Below are 24,279 nucleotides of genomic sequence, written 5' to 3'. Positions count from 1 at the left end.
AACTGCTGGAGGAAGCTGCTTTCTCTTCCCCCATAACAGTGATATCATTAGGGTGGTACCGGGCTGGCATAATGCTAGACTGTTTCAATGGCAAAGCCTTCCTGTTTCTGTTGCCTGTGGATATGGAGAGCATCAAAGCATATTTCTTCCATCTCTGGAGAAGTTTTGAAGTGTGGTAGCAAAGCGAGGATTTGACATTTAACTTGTCTCTTTCTGATCTTTCCCAAGCAACCTGCATCCTTTCTGTCATCCGTGAGAAGCACAGAGCCCTGGCTGGAGAGGAGGGCCTATTTGCCCAGCTGTTCCACGTGCAGGTTCTTCAAAATTTTGGACAGAACCTGCAGAACAGGAAGGGCCCCAGCCATTGTGACTGAACTGCAGGCTGGGGCCACCTCAGTTACCGCAAATACTGCAAAACCAGAGTGTTAATGAGAGAGAGAGAGAGAGAGAGCGCTTCTGTTCTGCCTTCCAGGTTTGGTGTAGGGCATCCAGCACTGAAAGCTCTTTGGGACTGGGACTATCTCTTGCTATGTGTACGCACAGTATGGAGCACAATGATGCCCTGATCTCGACTGGGGCCTCTAGGGGCTATTGTAATACAAACAATAATACACTTTCATATACAAATAGTCAGCAAGGGTCCTGTTCCAGGGAGCTTCCTCTATGAGGATTCATGCACATGACTATACAGTCCAAGTAGAGACACTATGACTATATCCCACAGCTGAGAGAACCTCTATAAAATAAATAAATGACTTATGGAGCGTTAGTGTGAGTGGAACTGATGTCCCTCAGTGAAACGATTCTTTAGCCTGCAATGGAAGCTACAATGCTCCTCCTCCTACATGCAGGCTATTGCTGGACATTCACCTAGAAGGAGCAGGCATAGGAACTTCTGACAAGCCAGGAGGCTGTGCATGCTTGCAAGGTGATTGGTGGAAGCTACATGTCCACTTGGCCATTCTTGGCAGCCTAACTGCAGCCTGGCTTCTGAGCTTCGTGCCCAAGGGTCTGCTGCACAACATGCATTTTCCAGGGATGTTTATGCTGTTATCAAAAAGAACAGGAGTACTTGTGGCACCTTAGAGACTAACCAATTTATCTTAGCATAAGCTTTCGTGAGCTACAGCTCACTTCATCGGATGCTGTTATGTTACAGATCCGTGCTTCAGTATGAGGCCTGTTCTCTTTTGTGTCTTCTCTTCCCCTTTCTCAACCGACAGGTTGCGAAGCACGGACTGACAGCATCTGAGGTAAAATTAATTAACTGATAAGGAAACATGGTGTTCAAGACAGCAGCCTCTCCCAACGAAGGTATAAGCATGTGACTATACACCTACATGTCTCAGATACTTGTTCTGAGCTCAGCTCTTGCCATTCACATTAGGGAGGGATTAAACATTTGCAGTGTCTGGAGTTTAGGGTTAATTTTAGTTGCTTAGAGCCACCATTTTGACAGGACAGGATGAGCTCTTTAATGAGAAGTTCAGAAGTTCTAAGATGGCAGGAAATCAAGGTGGCCTGGGTCTCTCTGCATTCAATGTGGTGTCACCAAAGTAGCTGAATCCCACCACAGGAGAGGAGAGAGAAAATGAGACTCTACCTGAAATCTGAATTTATTAAGAGGTTCCAAAAACTATTCCAAGGATTGGGAAAACAGGATGGGGAATATAATATTAAATTGGTACCAAATACTAAACCCTTTGCCATGTCAGCATCCAGAGAACTCTCCCTTTTACTAGTGCGCAGGGTGAAAGAAGAAATGTGGGTGAAGTTTCCAGAAAAGATTGGTGTGCAGGTAGGCTGAGAATCCCAAGGCCAGACTGCAATGTTCAGATCTGTGTAGTCCCTAACAAGCTTAATGAAAACATCTCTGCAGGAAACAGTATGTATTTTCATGCATAGAAAGCATCAGAAGATAGCTCAAGAATGAAGACTGGCATGTAAAGAACCATCAAAGTTCCCAGTGAAACTCACTCAAAAAGCATTGTAGAACCCAGTGCTGCTCTTTACTTCTCAGTCCATTCTGCATAAACAACTTTATGTCTTATTTACACCTTATTTGTGGTTTTGGTTTAATAAGACAACTATCACTTGCAGTCTGAGTTCTCAGGAAGGTATTTGGAGGGGATATAGTTGAAGTCTTTTCAACTAGTGAGTGAGACCAATGCTAAGCTCTTTAACTGGACCTGGCTGATTTTTCCATCTGGAAACTGGTAGCTAGAGAGAATCATTTCCAAGCCCCTGCTCCAACTGTCCATATTTATCTATTGCTGTTAAACTCGAGATGAAGCAAATGAGAACACAGTGCAACTAATACAATGACAGTTACAGATATCCAAGGCATCTGGTCCAGAGACAAAAGCCCTGACTGGATTTCATGAGCTTTTGGCACCATCAGTGGCTTTGCCCTCCAGAGCAGGATGGTTCAACAAATCCAAAGGGGCAGGGTGCCCCTTCTCCCCTCAAAAGGGGAGTCTCCCTCATCAAGCATAGCTGGAACTAAGCTAACCAGTGGGTATCATTTACAGAATGCTAATGCTTTAAAACCACTCTTCCAGCAGGTTCCCTGATATTTGGAGTGTTCTTATCATCTGAATCTTCAGGGTGGTTCCCAGAACTTGGGGCATGTGATTCCATACCAGGTTATTATTCAGTACCAGATATTAGCCAGTTGTATCTTGCTGCAGCAATGTTTGTCTTCTCATTTCTTGGGGGCTGTTAGCCGACGGCCAAGGATGTTTGGTGAGGTGCCAGCTATGCCTGTTTATACCATCCGTGACTTTAACTGCTAGGACGCACTGTCCCTTCGCGGCGGGCAGCCCGGGCTAGGCTGACGGATGCTCCAAGGTCCTAACCACCCGTGACTTTAACTGCTAGAGCTCAGAGCTCCTTCGCAGCGGGCAGCCAGGATTGACTGACAGGTGCCCCAAGAGTTTGCGCCGTGGAGGCGGCACAACTCAACGCTAGGCTCTTAGTACTCTCACCTAATGGCCAGGCTTTAGAGCCAAAACGGCTGAGGTTCTTTAATTGTGTTGGCTGCTTTACAGTAAACCAGAGAAAACAAGTCAGGCTTATGCACAAATGGTTACCAAAATTTATTAAGCTAGATTCTAATCATGTGGTTACAAAATTGCTAGTGCCTACTTATTTAAATGTAGAGATGTTACACACACAAACAAGTTACAAAACTGAAGCCACAATCCCAAAGAAAGAAAACAAAGTATAGAGCTCTATTTCAAAATATGTGTACACTAAAGATAGGAGATCAGGTGTGGGTGCTTCTTACCCTCCTTGCATCTCTCGATTCCAGCGGTGCCAAGCCAGGATCGGTCACTCAATTCCGCGGAAAGACGAATAAGGGACAAGGCTTAGGGACCCTCTTAGCTGCAGAAGCCTTGGGAGGCTGTCACTTATCTGACCAGCAGATAGATAGTGAAAAGCACTCCAAAATCATGGTGCTGTAGGTCCCCTACTTATACCTCTGTACTCCTTTATTCTCTTTCTCCTTTCTTATGCCAAATTGAGGCTGGTCTGTCTGGGTGACGCCAGCTTTCGCAAGAGTAGTTTACACTTGCAAGGGAGAGAAACAATAAGTGTCGACTACTGGACATTTCTTTTATCAGGAAGAAAAGGAGGACTTGTGGCACCTTAGAGACTAACCAATTTATTAGAGCATAAGCTTTCGTGAGCTACAGTGAGCTGTAGCTCACGAAAGCTTATGCTCTAATAAATTGGTTAGTCTCTAAGGTGCCACAAGTCCTCCTTTTCTTTTTGCGAATACAGACTAACACGGCTGCTACTCTGAAACCTTCTTTTATCAGGGTAAATATTTTCCCACCTAGGATGTTGGTGTGTGTGCATCACGCTATTTAGTAGGGGCTAAGAGCCATGTCTGTCACAGGGCCTCTGCCTGCTGTGAGCTTAATCGTTGTATCTGTTCCCAGAGGCACACTGTAGCAGCACACCTGTGCTTTCACAGCTTCAAAGGCTGTGCTGGAATATATGTTAAGTGCCCTGTTCCGGCTTCCTCCTGTGTTTCCAGCAATGCTGGTCTGAGGGGGGGGGGGGGGGGCTGGCTGTCTGGCTACAGGGGCACAAAGGGTTTTGAAATATTCAACAATTCTGTACTCTGAACATTTCAGAGAGATGGCATAAAGTTGACTCCTATTCATTATTCACCAGCATTCAAACAGCAGATTATTTTGTGAGGTGGAACCTTAAAACCAAAGCTGTGTGTAGATATTACAAACCTCCTGGCAGTTTTCACCGGCACAGAGGTTTGCCTTGTCCTGCTTGGCCAAACGTTCCCCACACACAAACATTGCTCCACTTTCTAACCCAGAAGTGGCAGACTCTCGGTGGAGCTGTATGTACAGAGTCTGTGAAATGCCATGGAATCATTTGGGAATGAAGGTGCTATATAAATGGTATGGTAGCCATAGGAGTAGAATGGAAGCAACCCACGGGGCACATTTAACAATCAGCAACATTTTCGTCTCCGAAGACATTGCAGAGCAGTTCTCTATCCCTTTAATGACAGGTTTCAGAGTAGCAGCCGTGTTAGTCTGTATCTGCAAAAAGAAAAGGAGGGCTTATGGCACCTTAGAGACTAACCAATTTATTTGAGCGTAAGCTTTCATGAGCTACAGCTCACTTCATCGGATGCAATCTAACCTTTTCTATCCCTTTAAGGAGCCGCCGAAGGCTAAGTGAGCTGCTATGTCATGGGTAGGTGCCGTCACTGTGCTGGTGCCTGGAAACCAGGAAACAACTGCGCCATCTAGTGTCACTACCGTTGCAAGTGGGGAAATAAAGCGCCTAACGCTAGAGGCTAATTCGATTTGGAAGCGGTTTGCTGGGGTGTTGGCAACAAAGGTAAGGGCTGAGGATGAGGGGCTTTAATCCTTGATGGTGCTCCTTTAACTAAGCACAGTGTGTAAAATGTACACACATTTTCAGCTTTGCAAATACTGCTAAACCCCAAGAGAGGGAGTCAGGAGGGGAGGACGTTTCCTTCTCTTCTCAGTGCCCACTTCCAGTCTCTTCTCTCCCAGTATTTTCTCTCTGGGTCTCTGTGGCACTGGTTCCCCTTGCCCTAATCTCCTCAGTGCTGCCTCCCTGTAGACCCGTCAGCATTTGGAAGATATTAAATGGAGAGAGAAATCTGGAGAGACATATAGGGCTGCACCTTTGGACACTGCCACTCATTGGAGACACTCCATAGGGGACTGGGCGAAAAATATTGTGTGTGGGGCGGGCCAGGGGAGTCTTTCTCCATCCTAAATAGAGACACTTTGCACGTAAGTCTAGCAGCTCAAGCTTCAGGGCTTCACTTGCAGCTCTCCCTGCCCCTTGAGATGCTGCGCCGTCTCGAGGAGGGGTGTCACAACTCTCTATAAAAAGAAAAGGAGGACTTGTGGCACCTTAGAGACTAACCAATTTATTAGAGCATAAGCTTTCGTGAGCTACAGCTCACTTGCATCTGATAAAGTGAGCTGTAGCTCATGAAAGCTTATGCTCTAATAAATTGGTTAGTCTCTAAGGTGCCACAAGTCCTCCTTTTCTTTTTGCGAATACAGACTAACACGGCTGTTACTCTGAAACAACTCTCTATGTTTGTTAGGGCAATTCAGATATGGCAGGCTGAACTGGTGTCTTCTTTTCATTGCTTTTTTGTAACTTTCGATATGTTTATTATTTCTATATATGTTTAGTCCTTCTAAGTTATTAGCCTGAATAATATCTTATTGTAATAAGTTCCCCAGGCTAATTATGCCTTGTATTTTTTTAATTCCTTTGATTGGTTTTAAACTTGCTGCCTTTTAATTTCACTGAGTACCGTAATATTTCTAGACACAGCACAGTTGGTAAAACACAAGGTGGTGGCCAAAGCAACGCTTCTCCCAGCTTTTGTCTGTTTCATGTCATTGTTGTATAGTTTGTGTTGCTATAGAATTCCCCACTATCTGGAATATTAATAATGGAGTCACTGTGTGGTGTTGGTTCCAGGGTTTCAGCTCTGGGATGGCTCTCTCCTGCTCACTGAGACTGATACGCCTGTGCGCTTGCTGGCCGCTGAGTCTGAAACAGGCGTCTTTGAGCACTGCACCAGATGAGCACTGCAGACAGGTGGCTGGGAGGAATGAAGGACGCGGAAAAGGTGGATGAAGGAGAAAAAGCCTAGACAGGGCTGCAGGCCTGGAGTCCTCCTGGAAAGAGAGGTATAGAACTTATGCAGCATATGCTGTGCGAGCCCAAGGAATTTGCACCGTTTCTGACTGCAGATCAGGTGTTCATAACTGTACGGGAACCAAATTACAACAATAAGAACTAACCACTCACTCTCTGGAGTGGGAAGAGTTCAAGTGTGCACAGATCAGTGTCTAGGGTTGATCTACACAACCAAAGTAGCAAAGTTTAACAAAGACCTTGTCTACACAAAAAGGAAAGTTGTAACTTCAGCTACACTGGCAAGTCCCCAGCACAACCATTTTGCATTTAACACACCACACACAGTTACTCCCAGTGATGCAAATGTTCACACCTTCAGAGGGATAGCACACTGCTGCTACATTTCAACATGTGACTCTGCACTGCTGAAGTGCTAGTGTAGATAGCAAACGCTGGTGCAGCAACTGCACCAAGTGCAATTAGCCCTTCCAGTGTAATCCAGCTATGCTTCTGCCTACTCTGTTGACAGCTTGAAGCACTGGCTTCATCACCTGATAAGATGGCTGCATGCCAACCCTAGAGCAGCTCACACAGCAAGTACTTACCTGATGTCAGCTGTGCTCAGCTCTCCCTTCTCCGAACCTCTTGGGGCAGGATAAAGAAACATTGAGATGGTTTCCCTAGAGTGCAATCTGAGAAATAATAACAGAACAAGAGAGAAATTAAGAGGCACAGGTAAGGGGGAAACAACATCATAGGTACATAAGACTTGCCATGCTGGGTAAGACCAGAAGTCCATCTAATTTGCCAGCCTGTCTCTGACAGAGGTCAATACCAGAAGTTTCAGACAAAGGTGTAAGAAGCCTAACAAGAGAAAATTATGGTATACCTGTCTGTAGAGTAAGGTCATGCTAAACCCAGAGAGCAAGTGGTTGGTGTATATCTTGAAATACGTTGGTTTATATACTTTTTTCATTCTTATCCTTATTTTTAATATAATCCTTTTTTATGGGTCCTCTTAATTGCTCTGCCTCAATAATACCATGTGGCAGAGAGTTTCACAGATTAATTATGAGCTGTCCAGTAACATGTAGAATTCTGTTGCCTAGGTGGTTAATCAATGTGTATGAGCAGTTCAGATTTTCCCTTCCAATATGTATAGCAGTGCAACGGACAACACTGTTAAGATGTTTGCCGAAGAGAGGTGACAATAGATGGAAAGATGATCTGGTGGAAGATACAGGATGGATATCTCAAATGACAAAATCTGATTAATAAGGGTAAGATTGGGGGATGTGACAAAGTGAGACCATTGTCAGAGTGGACAGAGCAATTAGTGCAGTGAGACGAGGTCTGTGAGGTAGGCTGGAGGAAGCCCATGGAGGGTTTTCAAAATAAGGAGTGTTAAGAAGGCAACATGATCTCTTTACTCTTTCTCTCTCCCCTGACTGTTTAGTAGTAGGAATTTGTTTGTATTTTGCATAATTATGAAGAATAATAATGTAGCATGTATTAAATGTATTGATGTATAATTTGACCATGTCCTGCCAGCCACCCTTTCTGAGAGCAGAAAGGAATGGCCTGGTGTGCCATTGGTAGAGATGCATCAGCCAGAATTTTGTGTCTGAAGCTGATTTCAAGGCAGTAACAGACCTTTTAGGGTCACTACTTTGTTGTAGGTTTAGCATTCTAAAATAAGTAAAAGAGCAGGAGGTTGGACTAGATGACCTCCTGAGGTCTCTTCAAACCCTAATCGTCTATGATTCTATGAATGCAATGATTGTTTTCTCTTGCATTGCAATTTGATGTTCCTGTTCAAATGCTCTGTGTAAATCAGTCCTGTTTTGTGTGTGAATGAGGAACATCTGTGTTAGAAGAGAAGTATGAAGGCCATCACTGGACCAGATATCCTAGGGAGAAATCGAGGACGGACGTAAACATGCCAGGAGATTGCAACACGCCCTTATTTAAATGTCAGAGGAGGGCAGATTGACGACTCTAAAAATAAGACAGGCACCTATCAATGGGGACAAAATAGCTGTGATCAAAACCAGCATCGGGTAACTCCCTGAGAGACTAATGAAAGAACAAAATAAAAAATGAGAAAAACAATTTGAGCTGTAGCTCACGAAAGCTCATGCTCAAATAAATTGGTTAGTCTCTAAGGTGCCACAAGTACTCCTTTTCTTTTTGCAATTTAAGAAAACAAGCACTCGTCAAACGATAATTGATTACAGCATGATGGTGCAAAACTCATTTGTCCCAGTGAAGAGAAATCACTATATAAACAGGTGCCATGCCATGAAACTTTGGGTTCGTCCTGCCAAGACTTCCCTGGAGCACCGTGTTGCAACCGACAGAACCTCTGAGCAGGGTGTTAAGGGTGCCGGGCTGGGGCCGAGGGGTTGGATAAGGGGCAGAGGGTCTTGGGGGCGGTCAGAGGCTCCTCCCCACCAGGGTCTGGGAGGCAGGAGCTGTGGGGGGGCACTTTTGGGGGCCCCGCAGTCTCAAAGTGGCCCAGGGGATTAGCAGGGGGCCGGAAGCAAGCTGCTTTGCTTCTCTCGTCCCGGCCCCGGCCGTGTCGTTCGGGAGAGGGGGCTTGGGGAAAGGGATCCCCCCTTCACTCACCTGATAAAACTTGCATCATGTCAGAAAGTGGAGGGAGAGGCAACAGGAATACTGAAAATGGAATTTCACTGCTACCCCCTATTTCTTACCCATATCCTCAAACCTGCAATCCAACTATGCTCCCATCAGGACAATTCTTTCAGAGACTGACAAATAATAGTGATATTTGTTTGGGCAGCCCTTCTACAGACACCATTTTAGGGTGGCTATGTCTTCATTTGATTATTTCAAAGTACTCTGGAAACATTAATAAATTATGCCTTGCACAACTCCTATGAGGCAGGTAAATAAATATTTTACCCCTCTTTTACAGATTGGGAAACTAAAGAACAAAGCTGGAGTGACTTTCCCAAGATTACAAATAGAAGGTCTCACTCCCAGTCTTCTGTTTTGACCACAACCATTAATTCCAGATTTTGAAAGTGACAGAAGTTTTGTAAATGATCACTTCAACTTCCTAAAGTGTTCACAGAAAATAATAACTCAAAGGTGGTGCTTTAGATTAGAGAAGAAATCAGTTAGAGAATTGCTCTAGATCGAGATCTGGTCTAGATCAATGGATGTGGGGTGTGGGGGAATGTTCTCCCTGTGTTTTAACACTGTACTAAAAGGACGTTAAATAAATTGGCTCTTTGTTGAAAATCCTGTTCTCTAATGGATTCTCTTGTTATATCCCCTTCAAGCATCATGACTGGAAGTTCCCAGCAGCAATCCCTCTATCAGCTCCTCTATGGAGAACGATACATCTTTGAGGAAGTCCTGGGCTTGAAGTTTCACATCTCTCCAGATGCCTTTTTCCAAATCAACACAGCTGGGGCAGAAGTTCTGTACCAGATAGTTGGGAAGTTAAGCCGGGCTGATAAGAACACTGTCCTTCTTGATGTCTGCTGTGGAACTGGTGAGAACTGACAATGCAGTGGGGTCGACACAAGTCTGTGTTTGACAAGGTCATGATTTTATTCTGGGTGTGAAGGATGTGGTCTCTCCAGAATTTAATCACTGTCTTGCTCCCTATTTCTTCATCTTAAAACCTTGAATTTCTTTCTCTCTCTCTTGTCTTCCAGGTGCCATTGGTCTCTGTCTGGCTTGCCAAGCACATAAGGTTGTTGGTGTCGAGGTGGTGGAGCAGGCTGTAGAGGATGCCAAATGGAATGCAACATTCAATGGTGTGAGGAAGGAGTTTAAAATCCATTGCTGAAAAATACAAAGTATCTCCTAAGTGGAGGGCTCCTAATAGTCCCAAGGTGGCCTGCAGATGTTCCAGTAAAGGGGAGAAGCTTTGTGGTATAACCACCTCACTCCTCCTTTTCCTACTTCACAACAATGCTCCTCCCCCTGTTTCTATTAACTCTGTGACGTGAAAGGGGCATGAAATGGTCTTGGTGGCTAAAGAGAATGGAGGGAGATGAGAGAATGGCTGTGGGAATGGCAGTGGAGGACTATCTAGACTTGATGTCAGGTCCTTGTGCCTTTTCTACCTCCACATTGCGAAATGGGCAAAGATTAACATGTGCTCTGACCCACACTCCCAGACGAGCTTGCCATCTTGGGTTATACACACACCTCAGGGCTTTGAGTCTAGATGATGGGGGGTATGGACAAGAACTTGCGGCTCCCCACATGGAAAGTCAGCAATGTTCACTTATCTTTAGAGGAAAACTGGGGTAAAGTGGCAAGGGAAGGAGATGATCCAGGAGGGTGCAGGTAGGGAGAATCCCTAAGATGTTCTGTGTTGACATGGAAAGCATCCCTATGCCAGGTATGCATTTCTCAGGGAGACACCCTCTTGGGATGAGAGACCCTGAGGTTTGCTGTGCCTGAGGGTCCTCTCTCTTCATCTTCCAGTGGGGTTGATTCTGTGCCTGCAGGGAGCATTTGGGTGAATGATTTTTCTGCACAGGGGTCTCAAACTGTGGGTATCACAGTGGAAAGGCGGAGACGGTGTTGCTACAGTTCCTGATGTCACGAGAGGATGACCGACTCCTTGTTGCAGTGGTGAACCCATTCCGGGCTGGACTCCGTAAGAGAACATATTCTTTCTTTTTGAGACCTGACAATATCTCTCTTGTTTTGAAGGAACAAATACAGAAAAGAAAAAAAACTTTAAATAGAAACGTAGGAAGTGTCATATTGTCATAGCTCATTTAGTTGAGCATGCTGGCATCAAAATGGCCAACAGCAGGTGCTTCAGAGGAAAGTGCAAGAAACTCTGCAGTAGGCACTTACAGAATAACCTTGTCCTCAATTATGAATTGTGGCAATGAGTTCTACAGGCTAACTGTGCATTGTATGAAAGAGTATTTCCTTTAATTGGATTAAAATATGATGCCTTTCAATTTCATCGAATGTCCCTCTTGCTCTAGTTTTGAGAGAGGTTGAGTAGCACTGCCTTATCTACCTTCTCTATACCATTCATTATTTTTCTATGGCCTTTACCAGTTTTCCTCTTTAAACAGTTGCAATCTTTTAAATCCGTCTTGATATGGGAGTTTGTGCATGCTTCTCATCAATTTGGTGAGTAAGTTCATCTGCCACCCTTCATTCCTTGGGAAGATGAGACAAGCTCCCTCACTTCAGTGCTCTGCCTGAACAAGCTTGCATCCTATTAGTGTGGTCTGCCTTGCAATGGTGACACTAACCTGCCACTTTGGACCCTAACAATGTGAACTCCCTTGCGCCTGAGCACTGTCTGTTCCCCCTGCTGCCTTTCTATTTTCCCTCTGTTAAGGGTGATTGGTTTTGGTCATCCAAATGTAGTTCTGTGATGCTGGCCTAAAAGGAAAATGTTGACCAGTTCTTAGGAAAATCTCTATTCTGTGGGTGTTTTTCTATGTAAATGTCTGATGTTTTTCTGCTCTCAGATTATCGTGTGGTGCAGGCCATTCAAAACTGCGAGGCCATCCGTACGTTGATCTATGTTTCCTGCAAGCCTGAAAGAGAAGCCATGAGGAACTTCCTTGAGTGAGAAGGAGCCCTTTTTTTTTGGTTTTGTCTCTACTGTTATGAGGGAGACGTGCCATGTCCAGAGGAAAAGAGCACAACAAATTGCTTGGGGAGGTTTTCATTTGGTCTGAACCTTATTGGGGTTGGCCTTGTAAGGTTCAGCCCTGCCCGCCCAGCAGTTACTACACCTGTGTGCCTACTGGTGTGTCTATTCACAAGTTGCACATTGTGATAAAAGACTTCCGGGTCACTGTAAAGAGTTCAGTGAGGATATGGGTTCAGTGGGGAACTGCTGTTCAAAAAGAGGGGAGGGGGGAAAAGCAAGGGAGATGCTTAAATGCATTCATAGATGGATAGAAAATAATGCAAAACTTATTCTAATGGCACTGAATCAAACAAGCAGCATGCCTTCATCTGGGTTACTGTATCCAATATATTCACCGTAAAGAAAATAGGTTCCCATCTGGCAAATTAAGTCAATGGGACCATTCACATGCTTATAGTTAATCACATGGCTAAGTATTTTGCGGTGTCAGGGCCATATAGCAGACAACGAAAGGTCTGCAGAAGAACAATGAAGATGGTTAGATAATGCAAAACCTAGGATTATTTTCTAACGGTATAAAGCCTTTCCTAGCTCTGGCGTTTTGTGAGAAATCAAATCTTAAATTTGTCTCTGATCATTCAGATTAGCCATGCTTTATTGGAGTTGGTCCATGTCAAGGTTCCTTCCCCACTCTGAACTCTAAGGTACAGATGTGGGGACCTGCATGAAAGATCCCCAAGCTTATTTTTACCAGCTTAGGTTAAAACTTCCCAAGGTACAGACTTTGCCTTGTCCTTGGACCATATGCTGCCACCACCAAGTGTGTTAAACAAAGAACAGGGAAAGAGCCCACTTGGAGATGTCTTCCCCCAAAATTCCCCCCAAGCCCTACACCCCCTTTCCTGGAGAGGGTTTGATAAGAATCCTTACCAATTCATACAGGTGAACACAGACCCAAACCCTTGGATCTTAAGAACAATGAAAAATCAATCCGGTTCTTAAGAGAAGAATTTTAATTAAAAAAAAGGTAAAAGAATCACCTCTGTAAAATCAGGATGGTAAACACCTTACAGGGTAATCAGATTCAAAACATCAAGAATCCCTCTAGGCAAAACCGTAAGTTACAAAAAGACATAAAATCAGGAATATACATTCCATTCAGCACAGCTTATTTTACCAGCCATTAAACAAAAGGAAATCTAATGCATTTCTAGCTAGATTACTTACTAACTAACAGGAGTTGTAAGGCTGCATTCCTGATCTGTTCCCGGCAAAAGCATCACACAGACAGACAGACCCTTTGTTCCCCCGCCTCCAGATTTGAAAGTATCTTGTTCTCTCATTGGTCATTTTGGGTCAGGTACCAGCTAGGTAACCTTAGCTTCTTAACCCTTTACAGGTGAAAGGGTTTTGTCTCTAGCCAGGAGGGATTTTATAGCACTGTATTCAGAAAGGTGGTTACCCTTCCCCTTATATTTATGACAATCCAGGACTGAAGAGAGCAGGTTCCAGACCTCAACCCAGTGTCAGTGTCAGTCTGAGTGGTTGTTCTTTCCCAAATAATAAGTATCTTTAATATATCTTCTGATTCTTCATGGGTCAGCTATTACTAAAGAAAAGGAAATGGAGAGGGGAAGGATTTTAGAAACACAGACAACATTCCTCTGGCTCTGGATTAATGGGGAAACTGATGCCTTTTGCTCCTTCTTTTTTTATAGGTTTTGCTGCCCACCAGACTCTGGGAAGAAGCTTGTGAGAGAGCCATCTGCCCCTCTATTGGCTGTCCCAGTTGACATGTTTCCCCAAACCATGCACTGTGAGCTGGTGATCCTCTTCACCTGCTGAGGGGCCGTCCTAGTTTATGTGTTTTCCTACAAAACAGGACTTCATACCTTTTAAAAGTTGAGGGTGAGGAAGAACTACAAATGTTCAGAAAGCTGGAATGGTCATGGCTCTGATTTAATTTATTCTTTTGAAAGTTGTAAATTAAAACTCTTTTGGGAATTCTCAGCCTGCCTCGCTGTGCTGTCCCTTGCATATCCTATGAAGTACGAAGCCAGTGTGTACTGAGATTTTCTGTGTGAAAAGATCCTCTGTTGTAGTTTCTCTTTCCCACTCAATCCCTATCCCCTTTGCCAGGCGATCAAAATGGCTTAGACACCTCTTAACCCCTACTCTGCTGTTCTGGGTTTTCATGGGTAGGATTTGGTGAAACTGCTTTAAATATACTAAATACAAGTCAAATCCTTTGTACTTTTAGTACTATTGCCATGTTATTTAGATATCATTAAACTAGGGCTGTTGATTAATTGCAGTTAACACACATGATTAAAAAAATATTAATCGCGATTAAAAAATTGATTGCAATTAATTGCACTGTTAAACAATAGAATACCAATTGAAATTTACTAAATATTTTTGGATGTTTTTCTTCATTTTCAAATATATCGATTTCAATTACAACACAGAATACAAAGTGTGCAGTGCTCATTTTATATTATTTTTATTACAAATATTTGCACTGTAAAAATAATAAACAAAAGAAATTGTATTTTTCAGTTCACCTCATATAAGTACTTTAGAGCAATCTCTTTATCATGAAAGTGCAACTTTCAAATGTAGGATTTTTTTGTTACATAACTGCACTCAAACAAAACAATGTAAAACTTTAGAGCCTACAAGTCCACTCAGTCCTACTACTTGTTCAGTCTATCGCTAAGAGAAACAAGGTTTTTACATTTACAGGAGATAATGCTGCCCACTTTTTAATTATAATGTCACCTGAAAGTGAGAACAGGCGTTTGCATGCCACTGTTGTAGCTGGCGTTGCAAGATATTTACGTGCCAGATGCACTAAAGATTCATATGCCTCTTCATGCTTTGGCCATCGTTCCAGAGGACATGCTTCCATGCTGATGACGCTTGTTAAAAAAATAATGCGTTAATTAAATCAGTGACTGAACTCCTTGGGGGAGAATTGTATATCTACTGCCCTGTTTTACCCGCATTCCGCAATATATTTCATGTTATAGCAGTCTCGAATGATGACCCAGTACATGTTGTTCGTTTTAAGAACACTTTCACAGCAAATTTGACAAAATGCAAAGAAGATACCAATGTGAAATTTCTAATGACAGCTACTGCACTCGAACCAAAATTTAAGAATCTGAAGTGTCTTCCAAAATCTGAGAGGGATGAGGTATGGAGCACGCTTTCAGAGGTCTTAAAAGAGCAACAGTCTGATGCAGAAACTACAGAACCCAAACCACCAAAAAAGAAAATCAACTTTCTGCTGGTGGCATTTGATTCAGATGATGAAAATGAACATGCGTCGGTCCGCACTGCTTTGAATTGTTATCGAACAGAACCCGTCATTAAGCGTATGACTTCTGGAATAGTTGTTGAAGCATCAAGCGACACAAAAATCTTTAGCACATCTGGCATGTAAATATCTTGCGACACCAGCTACAACAGTGCCATGAGAACGACTGTTCTCACTTTCAAGTGACGTTTTAAACAAGAAGCAGGCAGCATTATCTTCTGCAAATGTAAACAAACTTATTTGTCTGAGCAGATTGGCTGAACAAGGACTTGTAGGCTCTAAAGTTTTCCATTGTTTTATTTTTGAATGCAGTTTTTATTGTACATAATTCTACATTTGTAAGTTCAACTTTCATGATAAAAAGTTTGCACCACAGTACTTGTAGTAGGTGAATTGAAAAATACTATTTCTTTTGTTTTTTACAATGCAAATATTTGTAATCAAAAATAAATATAAAGTGAGCGCTGTACACTTTGTATTCTATGTTGTAATTGAAATCAATATATTTGAAAATGTAGAAAACATCCAAAATATTGATTTAAATAGTATTCTATTATTGTTTAACAATGCGATTAATCGTGTGATTAACTTTTTTAATCGTGTGATTAATTTTTTTAATCGCTTGACAGCCCTACATTGAACCAATTAGATAATTAAGATGAAAGAAATCCATGGTGACATTAAGTAGGATAAAATTGCAGGGACTATTAATCCTCATGCTTCATGGCAGAATCTGATCACCTGTTAGGGTCAGGAAGACATTTCTCATATAAACCCCAACTACAAAGTGCAAAATCTAACACTGACCACTGTTGGAGACAGGCTACCCCACTAGCTGGACCATCAGTCTGTTTGGATATGGCTATTTGTATGGGGAGAAAATGAGGAGAAAACAGATTTCAGAGTATCTCCCCTCCACATATACTTCCTCTCCTATATATTGCTGATCCCTGCATTATGAATTGTCCCTGCAAGATGCCAGCAGCAAACTGCCATTTTCTTATTGCATTCACTGTAAAGTAGTCTGCACTGTCCCATTCGGAAATCTGGCCTTTCTCGTATTTGTACTGCAATCCACACTCTTTAACATTCTGTATCACTCCATTTACCCTTATACTTTGCTGATTAATAGCTCGCCCAGTTCTTCAAATGATGATGTTGTGACAGATTGGGGACATCAATTTGTCAAATTGTGAACCCCATCTTGTTTCAGGGGCTCTACTTTGTTTGTAATTTTCATTTTGGAGTATGACCTTTGATATATTGCAACCACCTCTGTGGATTACAGAATCCATTTTGTAGCAGGGGCTTGATACCCTGTGGAAACACTATGTCCGAGAAATTATGGCAGAGCCCTTGGTGTTGAATGGCTTGAACAATGGTTTTCTACCTGTTGGGCTATTTACTTTTAAATGACTCTCTATACAGAGCTGATGTGGACAGGGAGGGGCCTCCAAAGAGGACTACAACCCAGAACTTTCCCATAGTTAGCATATGGGTAAAAGAGGAACAGACACTATTTTAGAGCCACTGTGACATGCAAAGAGCCCAGGTCTAGAAGGCAGGAAGGGCTGCCTGGCCTAAGGACTTGGACCAGACCCATGACTCACAGGAGGGATGAGATCAGACCAGAGGAACTGAATTCAGGATTTTGTTGTTTTCCATAGATATGTATCTCTCTAGGGTTGTTTAAGAGTAAAGTGTCTGTGGACAAGAAATTCCTTTGCTAAGTCTGTGTTCCTTACTGTACTGCCACATTATCTATAAAGGGGTAACTAAGAAACCAAAGCTCCCATGGCCAGGTGTACTCTGTGGAAAAACGTGTCTAAACCACTGGGGCTTGGGAAAGCTGTGGCAGTGGTTCCATGGTTTAGGCCAGGGGTTCTCAAACTGGGGGGTTGGGACCCCTTAGGGGCTCACAGGGTTATTATATGGGGGGTCACGAGCTGTGTTTCCACCCCAAACCCTGCTTTGCCTCCAGCATTTATAATGGTGTTAAATATATAAAAAAGTGTTTTTAATTTATAAGGGGGGTCGCAGTCAGAGGCTTGCTATGTGAAAGGGGTCACCACTACAAAAGTTTGAGAACCACTGGTTTAGGCAGAGGAACTATAGGTTTCCACTGCCTAAGAAGGGTGTCAGACACAGGGTCTACACCTCGGAGTGTGTCTAAGAGACCGAGAACAAGGAACAGTGACCAGTCACTATCCAGAGGCAGCAGGCTTTGGAGCAAGTGGGCCCAGGAGTTGGGTCCCTTAACAACAGGCTGGGGCCCATTCAGAAGAGGGGCCAGGCCAATTATTACAGAGGCAGTGTCTGACACCTTTCTTAGGCAGTGGGCCTAATTTTTTTGTTTTCCGCTAGCCCACTGATACAGGGTAGCCCTATGATGAATTGGGGTTCTGTCTGTACCACTTCTGAGTTTTGGATGATTGTATGAAATCGTATTGTGAACTTACTCTGTCATGGAAAGCCTATATCTACGGGAATCTACCACGAGTTAAAAGGGTTGGGTCATGTCACTGCCAAGCCACAGACAATGGTGAATGATGAGCACTCAACTATCATCTATTCAGAGTAAAAAACACTTTAGGACAATTGGTTTGCTCTACCTGGGAGAAGATACTTCCTCCTCTTGTATGAAAGGAAGGGGATTTGGGAGTAACGGAAAATTATCACAAGGTGGAACAAAAGAAGCAAGTGACCCCAGCAGGAGTCTATAAAGGGGTACTTGGGGGGAGGGAGCCATCTTGCAGCAGATTAAGATGAGAAAGGCTGCTGCAGGGAAGGGTAGGCAAGAGGATGGAGGACCCTATCTGCCAGAACACAGATGATCCCCCAAGGGAACAGGAAGCTAGGAGGGACACTGCATTTAGGATGCTTTATTGTTTTGTGTGATCTAAATGTAACGAGCATAAAGTTGATACACAACAAAGTGTGTGCATGTTGACTGCTGCACAGCTACTGCATGCCCCAGGATGTTAAACTGTAAGCCATAAGCGTCTCACCTTTTGAGGTGGAATTCTGGGAGAGGGGTATGTTTGAGTCCTGGGAAGTCTGAATTGTCAGTTGTGCCCAAAAGGGCTAGACGGCTGGACAGCAGGTTCCTACACTTGGAGTGGGTGCCAGAGAGAAGGTCAGCATCCTGAGCATATGGTTCAGGACCCAGAGATTGGGGTAGTGGCTGGACTCCATTCAGGCTCCAGGAGCTTAAAACACCCCTAGGAATCCAAAGCTTGGCTTCTCTTGGTAGGATTCGAATAAATTCTGCTCAGCCAGGGTACATTTTTGTCAAAAAGAAAGTGACATTGTTTGCATTGTAAATTGGAGAAGAGATGATGAATTTAAATCAATGGGTAAAGGATTTAGAGAGACACTTCATCTGTGTATTGAGCCCTCGGATTAAACATATGGAGCAAAGAGCTATATATCTTGTCTCTGAGCTGAGGGTATGAGTTAGTGGGCTGAGTTTCAGCTTTTAAACACCAGACTCCACTGGAACCCGCCACAGACTCAAATTGCAGCAGGGATGACTCCATCTTTTATCCTTCTGATGTAGATAAATTGAGCATCACGCAATTTTCTGTTTGTAACATTTGAATGAGCCCTTGCAAACTGAAGTGCAGACTGCTCTGCCTGAGCATTAACAATCATAGAGCGCCTTTTCTAAGGATAGGGGATTGCTCCACTGCTGTTAGCCAAAATAGCCTCACCCTCCCAATGGGATTCACTGTGCTATGCACCTGGCTGCCTCTCTCAACCACAGACTTCAAAAACAGACTTCAAAGAGAAACTGCTGAGCTACAATTCACCCTCAATTTGGGCTTGAATAGGGACTGGGAGTGGCTGACTCACTACAAAAGCAATTTCCCCTCTCTTGGTATTGACACCTCCTCATCAATTATTGGGAGCGGACTACCTCCACCCTGACTAAAATGGCCTTCAACATTGGTTCTCCACTTGTAAGGTAACTCCCTTCTCTTCATGTGCCAATATATATTTATGCCTCTATCTGTAATTTTCACTCCATGCATCTGAAGAAGTGGGTTTTTTTTACCCACGACAGCTTATGCCCAAATAAATCTGTTAGTCTTTAAGGTGCCACCAGACTCCTCGTTGTTTTTTTTCCCCCGAGGAGGGTGATTTATAAAGTACTTTTGGATCTTTGGAGAGGCAAGGTGCTACATAAATGTAACCCTGCCATAAATCATATTTATTTACTATTATTTATTTTGTTATAGGGCAAGTGGTAGCACAATGCAGCTAACAGGTAGTATGACTGGTGGGGCATTAGGACCCAGAGGTTGCTGACTGGAAGAGGTAGAATCTCTCTCTCAGTGTCTGTCATTCTCACTGCCTCTGCAGCTTTGCTCCTGATCTCCTTCCATGGTGGCTGACCACCTCCTGCACGGACAGCGAGCAAGAGGCCTAGTTAGGACGTCCTCTCACTGGCCGAATGGCATCTCCCAGAACTGTAACCATTGTGGCTCTCTCGGTGGCTCTGGGGCTTTTCTTTGTCTTCATGGGGACGATCAAATTAACCCCAAGGCTCAGCAAAGATGCCTACAACGAGATGGTGAGTACAGCAGCAGTGGCAGGGACGGGAGACCTACCGCTAGCGGCTGTATGTTCTCTTCCCCACAACCTTGCAACAGGAGCAGCCATGCTGCAGGAACGTCTGCTGGAGGATACACAGCCAGCAATGCTGTGGAGCCTGGAATTCTGGGGCCGGGGGGAGAGGGCAGCGGGAAGCTCATTCTCCTCCTTATTTGGTGCTAAACAAAGAAACAGATAAAACCCAGCTGCTGAGAATCAAATCCTGCCGACAGGCCTTGGTCTGGTTCTGTTTGAGCTGATTTTGCAGGTGATCTCCGATGAATAGAAAGAGGGAGGACAGTGCAAGGAGGATGAAACCCCAAGCCAGTTTGGTGCCCCTATGGAAAGAGGGAGACCAGGACCAGTCAGTCATACTAGGGGGTGTTTCCATTCCCCTGACAAGAAAAGGACTTGGGGTGGAGAAGGGGAATGTGCCTGCTTTGGAAACCAGATACTCAAAGGTCCTTAAACTGTCTGTGCCTCAAAATGGGGGTGGTGACACCGAATGACCCTACCTCGCAGGGGTTGTGAGGACTAATTAACCACTGTAAAGCACTTTGAGATCCTGAGTCAGAAGGTGTTAGAAAAGGACTAGATATTATCGTTCTCCTCAGCACCAAGCAGTGAGCCTGCCTGCCTGCCTCTCTGTAACACCGGAGAGGGCTGGAAGGAGAGCAGGGATCAGCATACGCATTTGTTTGTCTATCAGTCAGTGAGTTTCCTTCACTCTTTCGGCCCAGGGCCGAACCCGCTGCAGAAATTGACCCGCCGCGAGGTGCAGGCTGACAAAGCAGTTGTGCTTAATTCCTTCTTCTGTGGTTTTATGTGTTTCGTTGTCTCTTATTTACTAACATGGCTGGAAGGTGTTGCATGCTGAGGTTCTTTGGATCACTGGGAAACAATGGTGGAAGCTTCCAGCACATTCTGTTCTCTCTCTTCAGTGCACCTGCTCAGCTGCCTTCCCCTTCCTGCCGAACAACATCTGCGTCTCCCTGGCCTTGCTGGTGCCCACAGAATGGGTTTCCCAGTAGGGGGAGGGTGTGAAGAGGTGGCTTGTGGGGCAGGGTGAAAGGAAGGAGAGAATATCCAGAAGCCACAGCTCCCAAGCTATGATAATGTAAATAAATAAGTTTTAAAAACAAGATTTTTAATTTAAACACACTACAGAATCCTTGATCACTATGATTATAATCCTTTGCTCCTCTCTGCTTTGCAAACATTAGTGAATTAGGCCTCACAACAGCCCTGTGTGGATAGGTTAAAATTATTATCCCCCTTTTACAAATCAGGAAACTGAGGCATGCAGATTAGACATGATCTCCATCACCTGTACTATATTGTATTGTAATATAGCCGTGGCCCAGTAGAACTTCATGGTTTTTGTTATGCTGAATCCCATAGGGGACAATGGAGTTAGAACTCAGATCCTGCAGCTCTGAAAAGCGCAGGCCCCTGCCACCTGAGCTAAGGGAAGAACCTCTGTTAGCTGTTTACAGCATAGGACCTAACACTGAGCTGAGCAGTTCTAAGTCCATTCAAAGAATATACTTGTGAACCAGTTTATTATGGTATTAAAAATATCTAGTGATTAGGGAGTCCTACTGCCAAATTTCATTTTTAAACCAATATTTTTTACACATCTGATTACAAAGTTTGCTGCTTTGGGAAGAAGCTTTGCTTCAAAGCATATTTTTAAAGTCTGAAAATGTAGGCTTGGAACAGAAATGCTAACCTCTTTATAGCAACAAGAACACGCTGTGTGTGTGTGTGTGTGAAAAAAACACATCACCAACTGTCCTTGGAAGGGAGTGTCAACTTTACAAAGCTGAAAAAGCAAAGCTGTCTGAATGCATCTGACTGGATGTTCTGACCATGTTTCCATAATGACATTGAGAGTACTGAGAAATTGGCTAAGTCACTGATTCTTACCGGTCAGCTTTGCTGAGCTCATATTTGATCAGAACTGATTGGAATATCTATCATTTCTCTCCTCCTAAGAAATATGAAAATGGGGTGTGAATCCAGTATGTCAGGAATATCTGTGGTGACCAGTACGCTCCAGTGGAAGTGAAAATAGTGTTAGGCATTGTTAGTAAACCAGGGGCCTCTTTAAAACCCAGAAGAATTGAAAGTGTGCTCAAAGAGAAAAAAATTCTCACTGGGTGATGCTGGAATGAAAGAGCTTGAATATTTGTGGGGAGGTAAGTTAAGTTGTTCTGTCCAATACCTACTTTTCTCCCCTTGGCAATTTGGGGCGGGGGAACAAGATTGTTATTAATAAGGCTGTTTGTAAATCCAGCATAACCCTCAGAACCAGGATGACAAATGCCAGCCTGCTTTCTGTACAGGAAAGAAAAGATCATAAAAGGGTATGTGGAGAGAGACAGCCTGCTCTAGCAAATCCTACCTTTGACGTATAGCCCTCAGCTAAGTCTCTACTGTATGTGAAATTTAGAACCCTGGGAGTTTCTAGGCCATTTCGAGATTTGCCATGCATCTTGTTTTTATTTTCTGTCCCTTGGCTCTGCAGGGACTGAGGTGCGTTATTTGGGATCTTCCTTTTAATTAAAAAAGGCATTTCAGTTTGGGAGAGGGATTTTTTTTTTGACAACCCTTTTCTGCATTGTTAATTTTAACAATAAATAGCATCTTCAGATTTTAGTAATTAATTTCCCAAGAACATGTAGAAAGTATGCCCACTACACTGTGTCTTAGCCAGTTCCTAGCCTGACAGTTACTTCCTTTTATTCCCATCTCAAAGAATTATGTTTTCCAGTTAGAAAAGAAGAGACCATGAAAGTGGATGTTGGGAGTTGGGGTGGGTGGGGAATATTGTTCCAACAGATTCCCTAGTGGGGATGCCAAACATCTGCTGTATACCACCCTAGAGGTATCTAGCTATACAACAGTGATGAGTGATGTGATCTTTATGTACAGTTTTATATATGAGGTTAACTCAATAAAAAATTGTGCAATCCTGTGGGATGAAATGTCAGATACAGTCTATCCTTCTCTACCCTTTACTGCTCTCTGTTAATGAGTGCTGTACCTGTACTGTTATTGTTTGATTCCAGAAACGAGCCTACAAAAGCTACGTCCGAGCCCTTCCCATATTGAAGAAGATGGGAGTCAGCTCAATCCTTCTCCGCAAGAGCATTGGTGCCCTGGAGGTGGCATGTGGCATTATCATGACACTGGTGCCTGGACGCCCCAAGGACGTGGCCAACTTTTTCCTCCTGCTGCTCGTGCTCGCTGTGCTCTTTTTTCACCAGTTAGTGGGTGACCCACTCAAGCGCTATGCCCATGCCCTAGTCTTCGGGATCCTGCTCACTTGCCGCCTACTGATCGCCCGCCAGCCTGAGGAGCAGCCACCTGAGAAGAGGATCCTGTTGGTGAATGGTGATGAGCAGCCACTTGCCCACGAGGCAGCTCCTGAGAAAGGCAAAGTAAAGGTGTCTTAGAGGAATGCATTTGAGGGACATGGACCCTCCGGGCAGCTCTCTCCAAAAAAAAAAAAAAAAAGAGGTTTTTTTTATTCTTATTTGTTTGTTTATTTAAAAGGTTGCATTCGGGGCTTAGGAAACAGTCTGTCAGGCAATCACCACATGTTGGCTTGTGCAACCCAAACACCGTAGAACTACCCTCTTCCCTAACCATATCCATACACATTGTCTTTTAATTAGTCCATGGGGGAAAAATGTACCTTGTTGAGTGTGTGTTCATGGGAGGGAGTCCCTACTCAGAACCACGTCTGTGACAAGTCTTCTGTGTGGACTGGTTATGAGGAAAAAGGTCGGTGATCCCTTTATACCTCACCTGCCTGGGTTTTCCCTTTTGTACAGGGTTTAACACTAGAGCAATGAACTGGACAGAGAAACTATTTTTCCTGCTTCGCATGAGCCAATTGTTGCATCCCTTCCATCTCTCTCAGTGGAGAATAAGGATTACGGATTAGAACTGTCCAAAGGTTGGTATTTGCCCAGTAATAAACCCACGTGCCTGTTGCTGGCAAAAAGAGGAGCCATGGTCAGTGTCTCCCTCCAAAAATAAATAAATACCCTTTCCTACCTGCTCACCTACCCTTTCCTAACTGCTCACCCAGACTTTACGGAATTGCCAGCTATTGTTATGGGTGCCCAGGATCCTCATTTTCACATCCACACAGGAGGTCACTGAGCAAGTAGGAGACCAGTCTTGTCACAAAGCGCCTGATTCTCTGTGTTATATCTGAAAATTTGGCAGATGCATTTAAATTTTGTTGCTTTTCTTGGTAGTTATCTGTGGGTTGTTTTTTTTTTTTAATTATTCATTAAAATAAACTTTTTGAAATTTGGAGGAAAATGTCTTGGCAGAGTTGAATGTCTTTCTAGAATGCCATCTGCCCAAAAGTCCCTTCCTGGTTGAGTATGACCATTTCTATCATGGAAAGGAAAATGTAGAGCTGAAAAGTGCTAAATAATGTACATTGGAAAGAACAATCTGAACTACATCATTGTGTTCTAAATTTACTATAACCATTTAAGAAAGGGACTGACCATTATTATGAAGCAGTCATTGCCTCTCCACACTG

At 43.7% G+C, this 24,279-nt stretch overlaps 2 protein-coding genes across 2 annotated transcripts; both read left to right on the top strand.

The window, feature by feature from the left end:
- Positions 1-9,489: 9,489 nt before the first annotated feature.
- Positions 9,490-13,636, top strand: TRMT2B (tRNA methyltransferase 2 homolog B; the record flags this gene model as incomplete). Its single annotated transcript, XM_084639209.1, has 5 exons — positions 9,490-9,700; positions 9,867-9,968; positions 10,703-10,822; positions 11,664-11,763; positions 13,510-13,636. 5 exons carry the CDS (start codon positions 9,490-9,492, stop codon positions 13,634-13,636), a joined length of 660 nt encoding a protein of 219 aa, XP_084495335.1.
- Positions 13,637-19,435: 5,799 nt separating this feature from the next.
- TMEM35A (transmembrane protein 35A) lies at positions 19,436-24,050 on the top strand. Its single transcript, XM_084640090.1, has 2 exons — positions 19,436-19,689; positions 22,784-24,050. The coding sequence occupies exons 1-2, from the start codon at positions 19,570-19,572 to the stop codon at positions 23,168-23,170; spliced, it is 507 nt and encodes a 168-aa protein (XP_084496216.1). The 5' UTR covers positions 19,436-19,569; the 3' UTR covers positions 23,171-24,050.
- Positions 24,051-24,279: the final 229 nt, after the last annotated feature.

This window comes from Lepidochelys olivacea, assembly GCF_965140295.1.
Source record: "Lepidochelys olivacea isolate rLepOli2 genome assembly, chromosome: 9".
Classification (NCBI taxonomy): domain Eukaryota; kingdom Metazoa; phylum Chordata; order Testudines; family Cheloniidae; genus Lepidochelys; species Lepidochelys olivacea.
Note: the sequence above shows the minus strand (reverse complement) of the source record. Positions and strands in the feature narration are given on the sequence as shown.

What these genes read in the sequence shown, in the direction of transcription:
- TMEM35A (XM_084640090.1), top strand. Translation starts at nt 19,570, where the DNA reads ATGGCATCTCCCAGAACTGTAACCATTGTGGCTCTCTCGGTGGCTCTG. An exon ending in AAGATGCCTACAACGAGATG is followed by an intron (nt 19,690 to 22,783) that starts GTGAGTACAGCA and finishes GTTTGATTCCAG; the next exon opens with AAACGAGCCTACAAAAGCTA.